Below are 7,607 nucleotides of genomic sequence, written 5' to 3'. Positions count from 1 at the left end.
TTTAAACATTAAATCCACTTGTCATAATAACCAACTTTTGCACACCGAAGCGGTTCAAATAGGTTCAGCAGCACTACGCAACGAACTACAAGCAAAGTGAATAAAAAAAAAAAAAGTCAGTGAATGTCCGTGATGTCGTTGCTCCGTCGTTCATCCCAGTCCACAAACTTTGTTTGCATCACCGGTGTTGTTTGCATGGCTGGACGAGTGTGCGCTGTTTTTGCGTAAACTGCGTGTCATGGTCACCCTGAAGGTGTGTGTGTGCTGCAGCTCCATCTTGTCCTCCTCTGACATTTTGATGAAGGGACACCAAGAAAAGGCATGGCGGAAACCTGCACGGAACCTGCCACAGCGGAGGAACTCGATTGGGATTCATTCGAGGAATTTTCATAATGGTGGGATGCAAACGTGAGCTTTACCTTTGGTTTAGACAGCAGTAAATGATGGGGTTGTACATGGTCGAGCTCATTGCGAACCAAAATATGGACAGGTAAACCTTTCAAGGATGAGAAAGATAACGTAAAAAAACACTTTTGACACTCAACAATAATGTGGAAAAAATAAAGAAAGTGTGTTTTCTTTAATTTTATGGATTTCATGTTTTTATTTTTTGGGGGTGTATTACATTTCACTTAAAATTTTGCCATGAGTTACTATAGATGTAGCACGAAGGGAAAGTGGGAGAAACGATTACTAGAGGGGTTAGTGCCCTATTACTAAAAAAAAAAAAAAAAAGATGCTGACAACTACCAACCTGTTGAATGTAATGTTGCTTGTAAATGTCTCTGTTGATTGATCCCAGTATGAAATAGATATGATAGGGCAACCAGCACAGAGCGAAGGTCACCACCACAACAACCATCATCTTTACAACCTAAGAAAAAAAGGCTTTGAAAAGTAACCGAGCTGACACGTTTATTTTTTTTTTTTGTGGTGGAATTAATGTCGGTAATAAAATGGAACATGTGACCTTTCTCTTGGCAGTAATCTGGCTGTGGTAGTGATCCGACGCCTCCCCTGGGATGTGGCCCCCCCACAGGGTCCGGCCCACCAAACTGTAGGTCACCAGCATCACCAGCAAGGGGAGCAAGTAGATCAGCAAAATCACCGCAAACTGGTAGCTACAAGGTAAGCGGTAGGATTTTTGTCAGCAGGATGCCAGAACATATAAAAATCAAGTTCAAATGAAAATAATGTTAACTACTATTTTAATTATTTATATCAATTACTACTGCCCCCGTTCCTCCAGCATGCTACTGATTTGAACAGGGCAGAACTATTTTTTTTTAAATTTATTTATTATTTTTTTCCATGGGGCTAATTAGCTGCATACTGCCTCATTCTATTACGTCACAAATAAACCTAATTAGCTTTTTTTTTTTTTTTTTTTTTTAAATTTACAACTCAATCTAATTCTAATAACGCACAACATCACCTGAGTTGGTGCGTTCCTCCGTAGTCATCCGGCCAGTCAACCATGCAAACAGTTCGAGGGTAATAAAATCGTGTCACGCTGTAATAACACTGTGGGAACGCCAGCAAGACAGCCACGATCCAAATGAGCGCAATGACGACCTTGGTGGAGGTGGAGGAGAGGCGAGGCTTCAAAGGGTGGATGATAGCCATGTATCTAAAGCAGTATTGAAAGGTTCATTAATTCATGGAGTCTGAACGGTGATCACGTGCACACGAGCTGCAGCCACAGGCAAGTTGGACATCGCACTGTAGCTCAATTCCCATTTTTTTATTATTTTTTTTTACCCTGATTTCATTTTCATGGATTTTTTTTTTCAAATCCACCCTGGGCATCTTTTGTACCTATGAAGAAATAAATTGGGTGTACTATGAACGCTCATCCATACGCGTCATCAAAAGCATATATTGTCTGTGAAAGTTGTTTTCAGGAACAGTGTTGTCTTTATATTTGATTTGAATTTAATCTCACTTGAATCAGGAAACATAACGCTGACATAGTAGTCATGCAGCCACGCAGACTTCATTTATTATGCGCAGCAAAAACGTGATTTCATATTTAATAGACGTCACAATAAAATGGGAAGGTGTCGTAGCGTGGCCTCATTTCCCCAAAATATTTCTACCTCCTCCCGCCTTGCTCCGTCATGCGGGACCATATTCACTTCCGTTAACACTGTGCCGTCGTTTTTTTGGGCGCATGTGTGTTACATCACACATGTGCTATGTTCATATTAGAAGCCCATTTTGTAACGTGAATGAGTACGTAGAAAGATCGGATTGAACAAAAAAAATCGGAATTGGGCATCACGACCTTCAGTGTGAACGTAGCCTAAGACAACATTCATACTGCTGGTCAACATCCATTTATCGTCATCGATAACGCAGATCATCTCCGGTTAACGGTGAGTGCTTTCATGGTTGAGGAGGCCCAGTTGATGGAGCAGCTTTTCAAATTACAATTGAGAGAGCTTTTCCTCATTGCTTGGTTTGAAATCCGGCTTTCTTTGAGGGAAGGAGTTGCGATGTCTGTCATTTCTTCTTGACCAAAAATTGGCGCTGACTTGTGTCTTTTGGAAATGGACATTTTGATGATCCACGTCTTCCCTTTCCCCAAACGATCACTGTGATTCTCGCAGATGAGCTTATTATCCTTGGTTGACAGGATGCCCTTCCGGTCTCGTAACTTGATGATGATCCAGAAAGGTGCCAGTGTTTGAACTCATTTCTGTCAAAAGATGGTGTTAGCGGTTATCAAATGATTGATTAATCCCGTTGCTCCTCGACAGCACCTTAATCCTAACGATTGAGGATTCCTGCGGTCTTCGTCCGCCTTTGCAGTCGTTGGGGGTCATTGAAGTGTCATTTCCTCTGCCTCATTAAACTTTGACCTTTGAAGGGGGCAGGTCAGCCTGTGGCCCTCCTTCGACACATTTTATTTTTAGTTCTGCGTGCTGGCCATCCACCCTCCTCAAGAGGTTAACCTGAAGGGTGGAGCTGCTTCAGTCGCTCGCTCACCATCATCTGAGAAAGACGTGTTTACATGGTTCCCCGTGGCTCGGACCAGACCCACATTTTTCTTTCAACTATTTGAAAGGCTTCTTTAATTTAGCGTCCGTTGAAAGGCCGATTTTAATCTCCCCTGTCATTCATGCGATGTAGGCGTCCATGCTTTTAAATGAATTAGCACATTCACTTGAGAAGGGAGTCATTGAACGCGGAATAGCTGCATTAGTCAGAGACAACGAGCAGATTCGTGTTTTCTTGGCAATTATGGTTTTATAACAGCTTGGGGGAATTATCTTGTTTTAATATACTGTATGGGCCGAGAGAAAATATGTGGTTATGTCATTATTCTGGAAAAGATTTTTCTATTCAACTCTAATGGTAAATATACAGTAACTACTCATTTATAAGTCTTATACAAAGTGCATACCGATATTGATTCATATTTTTAACGAATCAAATAATGAATCATGCCGTTGAATCATTTAGCACCACAAGAATGGGCATGTTGTGATGAATATGTATTTCATTTGTTTGTATTACAAGAGAATTTACATTTGGGAGCTCACCATCAGAGGAACAAATTACGAATGATACAGCATGTTATTTGAAGGTATTATGAACGCTCGGAAATCTTCAATCAATGATTAGTGAGGCATGGCGGAAAGCAAAATAGTGCAGTGAGTGTGGGGATATCTTGAAAAAAATCACCTATGGCTTTAATTTCCCATGCTGGCACTAGAGGTGTCTGTCGAATATTTTTTAAATCGATGGTCCAATCGAGTATTCGATTTGACTAATCGGAAAAAAATCTATTTTGCGTTCAAGTGTGTGGCAATTTCTTTCTACATTATGCTTATTAACCAATCGTAGTTGTTTATTTTGTATTGTTTAGTTTAAAAAAAAAACATATCACACAGTATTTACTTGCTCTGCATGTCACTGGCATGACTAAATAAACCCCAAAATCATTTGTTGTCAATTAGAAATCTTTTTCATGCCAATTAAGTGAAATTTGATATTTTTCTGAGGCACATCTTACAGTCTCTTTCTATGCTTGTGAGATGTAATACCTGTTGTAAGTGATTTTTTTTTAAGTTTGACAAAGTCTTCTCTTACCTGTCCACTGCGATGGCAGCCATGGAGTAGATGGATGAAAACATGGCGGTGATCGGGAAGAAATTTTGGAACCGACAGTAGCCCAGGCCAAAGTACCAGTCGTTGTGAAGCGCGTAGACAAAATTGAAGAGAGTGTTGAAAGTTGCCATTGAAACATCTGAGAAAGCCAAGTTGACGATGAAGTAGTTGGTCACCGTCCTCATCCGCCTGTGAGCTAAAATGATCCAGATGACCGTCACATTCCCCGTGACTGACACCAGGATGATGAGCGAGTACGCCAAAGCCCACAAAGCCACCTGAAGGGAATGGTCAGAAGAAACTTGATGTCACTCAAGATTCTTCCTTAGACATCTTTTGAACTCTGAGACTAATCGGAAGCAAGGAACCGCCTTGTACCTGCCAGTCAGGCTGTTGAAATTGATTCCCCGTCGTCTCATTGACATCCTCCGGCAATTCTCTGGTGACCAGCGTTGGCAGCAAAGTGGCCTTCAGGTCCTGTTCAATACGCTGAATTGAATTGTCCGTTTCCATGTTCGTGTCCCTCGTCCCCTATTGACACGGGAAGATGAATGTCAGGAATAGAAATGCATTACGAGGTCCATTTATGTCTCTGGAGAGGCTTTAATGTTGCACTTAGATTGAACTTAATGTTCTCGTTGGCCAACAGGTTGCATGGATGTTCACGAGGGTGTCCAGGGGTTCAAAAACAGTAACTTTAAGGGTACATAAATAGACAGATAGTGGTGTGGATGGAAGATTTTTTTAAATTCAATTAAAAAAAACGTACACATCATGACTACAAATCAATACATTCTTTCATGAATCACTTCACAAGGAGTAAAACATGAAAGCATAATGAAATGCCAGTTTTCGGACGTTTCTATCATTTGCTAATTGAATTCTGCTTTTATTGCACTTGAGGTGTCAAGAGAGCGGTAAGAGTTCATCGCTCCACGCTGCACCATTTCGATGCTATTCGCTAAAGTGGTCACTCCAGTGGTTGGCTGCTTAAAGGTAATAGGTTCAATCACTGACACTTAAGTTTATTTTACTCCATTGCGCATAAATTGATCAGCATTTTTATGGTGGAACGTGAGATCAAGTGGAATTTCCAAAGTTGAACGCAATTCTGTCAATGGCGCTGGTTGACATTTGAAAGGGGTAGCACGAAGTGTTACTGCTAAGCACGTCTACCTCACCCGTGGCGCTAATGACGACAAGCACTACGGAAAATGGATGGATGGATACTATAAAGGGTAGTCGTTACAGGTTCAAACTGCTGTCATCATAATTTTTTTGAACTGTTTCAAGTAAGGGGCGGAACAGTGGACGACTGGTTAGCACGATGGCCTCACAGTGTGGAGGTCGTGGGTTCGATCCCGGCTACGGCCTTCCTATGTGGAGTTTGCATGTTTTCCCCCGTGACTTCGTGGGTTTCCTCCGGGTACTCCGGTTTCCTCCCACATTCCAAAAACATGCATGGCAGGTTGATTGGACACTCTAAATTGCCCCTAGGTATGAGTGTGAGCGCGGATGGTTGATCGTCTCTGTGTGCCCTGCGATTGGGTGGCAACCAGGCCAGGGTGTCCCCCGCCTACTGCCCGAAGATAGCTGGGATAGGCTCCAGCACCCCCCCCCCCCCCCCTGCAACCCTTGTGAGGTGAAGCGGTTAAGATAATGGATGGGCAATTCAATTAGAATAACATTGACATGACTGAACTTTTTCAAAGCGAGGGGACAGTTGACCAGGTTGCCCAATAACCTACAACAGCACACACGCGATCAAATAAAAATATTCATATAAAACTCTCAGCCCATTATAATGACCTTAATTATGTTTGATGCCTCATTAGTAATGTTGAATAAATCGATGGGAAAATCTGCGCAGCCCAAAAAGTGCGCAACAGCGCGTCTTTATGCACCCATGTGAGGCAGCGGAGGATCGCATTACCGCTGTTTATTGTAAAGGAATTTTGCACCCCCTTGTGGAGTTGGGATGTGCCAAATCAAGGTTCGCCCCTGCACCGATGATGGATTATGATTTGTACTTTCTTTACTTTACATTCGCATCTAATGACGTTTTATAGTTCTTGTGGGAATGAATGAAGTCTCTGTCTGCTACTGAAAACCCAACCCACTTGTTGTTAATCCTGCCCATTTAGCTGCGATTTGTTGAGGTGACGCATGGTGAAGAGTTTTATTTATATTTTATTGTATTTCATCCACTTTCCAGGGCATTTTCTAGAACTCCAAATTGCACTGCTTTAGGGGCATTTGACTTTCGAGGGTCCGTTCAATGCAAGCGGAGCTGTCCTTGGTGCTTAAGTGTCGACCACTTTCAAAATGCATTTTGTTTGCTCGCTTCGGTTTATATGGTCTATTAAACTCAAGTGCGTCATCCTTTACAACCTATTAACTGATTCTCCTTCAGCCACCTCTGAGATAACGCAGGCAGATGTTCAATATTATGGCTCAATGAATAGGAATTGAAACACAAATAAAATATCAAGGGCTAATACTTGCGTGTGATTTTTCTCGGTACTCTGGCTTCCTCCCACACTCCAAAATCATTCATGTTCGGTCAAGGGAACAGTCCAAATTGTCAATAGGTTTGAATTGGAGTATGAATGCTTGTTTGTCAAATGTGCACTGTGTTTAACTGGCGACAAGTCCAAGGCGGGCACCGCCTCTTGCCCAAAGTCAGCCCCCCCCCCCCAAAAAAAAAGAAATGGATAAAAAAAAATAGAAAAAGAATGGATGGACGTATATATATATATATATATATATATATATATATATATCCTAATTCGGAATCATTATTATAGAATGTAATGTTATTTGAGATGTAATCTGCGTTGTCTGTGCTCCCACTTGGTCGTTTGAAAAGTAACACAAAACTGGCCGCAACATTAGGTACACTTGCCTAATCGGCTTCAAATCAAGAAAGAACTATCTTCCTTTTCAATGCATACATTCAGCTTCTATAGTCACATCACTGCATCATACTGATTTTGCCAACCAAAACACAAGACATATCCAGTCCAGTAAATCACAATAATAACCACGTTATTAAATGAATAATATATTCAATCAATTCTACATTTATTTGACACAGAATTACCATTATAAAACCACATCCCTTCATTCATCCTCACATAATATCACCAGTGTGCATGAAATCTTTGCAATTGACACCTAACAAACACTCGGTAACAATTAGAGCCAAATAATGAAGTAGTGCAAAGCAACGCTAACAGTTCTCAACAAAGAGAAGCAAATAAATCTGTTGTGTTATTCTTACCTTACGCAGGGTAACAGGGCAGTCCGTCATCCATGTGTCCAGTTGCTTCCAGATTACAGCCGAGAATTAAGTGTCCCTTGGTGCTATGGATAACCAGGTCCAATCCATCAAGACGCCCCCACTGTCTCTCTCTCTCTCTCTCTCTTTCTCTCTCTCTCTCTGAAATGTGCACGCACACACTTGCTCTCACCCTCTCGGAATGTGCAAC

The 7,607-nt window shown here is 41.6% G+C and overlaps 1 protein-coding gene across 2 annotated transcripts; it reads right to left on the bottom strand.

The window, feature by feature from the left end:
* Positions 1-27: 27 nt before the first annotated feature.
* Positions 28-7,607, bottom strand: tacr2 (tachykinin receptor 2). Of its 2 annotated transcripts, none has more exons than XM_088296953.1 (8): positions 7,400-7,607; positions 4,495-4,647; positions 4,099-4,394; positions 1,436-1,630; positions 971-1,121; positions 755-874; positions 420-496; positions 28-343 (listed from the first exon to the last, which is right to left on the bottom strand). In XM_088296953.1, exons 1-8 carry the CDS (start codon positions 7,427-7,429, stop codon positions 151-153), a joined length of 1,215 nt encoding a protein of 404 aa, XP_088153079.1. In that variant the 5' UTR covers positions 7,430-7,607; the 3' UTR covers positions 28-150. The 2 variants fall into 2 exon arrangements, with proteins under 2 accessions (XP_088153079.1, XP_088153080.1); XM_088296954.1 differs by lacking the exon at positions 7,400-7,607 and adding an exon at positions 6,618-6,720.

Source organism: Idiotropiscis lumnitzeri, chromosome 5 (genome assembly GCF_059441095.1).
Source record: "Idiotropiscis lumnitzeri isolate Australia: NSW breed Sydney's pygmy pipehorse chromosome 5, RoL_Ilum_1.0, whole genome shotgun sequence".
Lineage (NCBI taxonomy): Eukaryota > Metazoa > Chordata > Actinopteri > Syngnathiformes > Syngnathidae > Idiotropiscis > Idiotropiscis lumnitzeri.
This window is presented reverse-complemented; position numbering and strand designations above follow the sequence as displayed.

Excerpts from the sequence above, each read along its gene's own strand:
- tacr2 (XM_088296953.1), bottom strand. The coding sequence starts at position 7,429 with ATGACGGACTGCCCTGTTACCCTGCGTAAG. Across the intron at positions 4,648-7,399 it reads GCCCTGTTACCCTGCGTAAG|GGGACGAGGGACACGAACAT; the intron begins GTAAGAATAACA and ends CCGTGTCAATAG. Across the intron at positions 344-419 it reads TACTGCTGTCTAAACCAAAG|GTTCCGTGCAGGTTTCCGCC; the intron begins GTAAAGCTCACG and ends CCGCTGTGGCAG.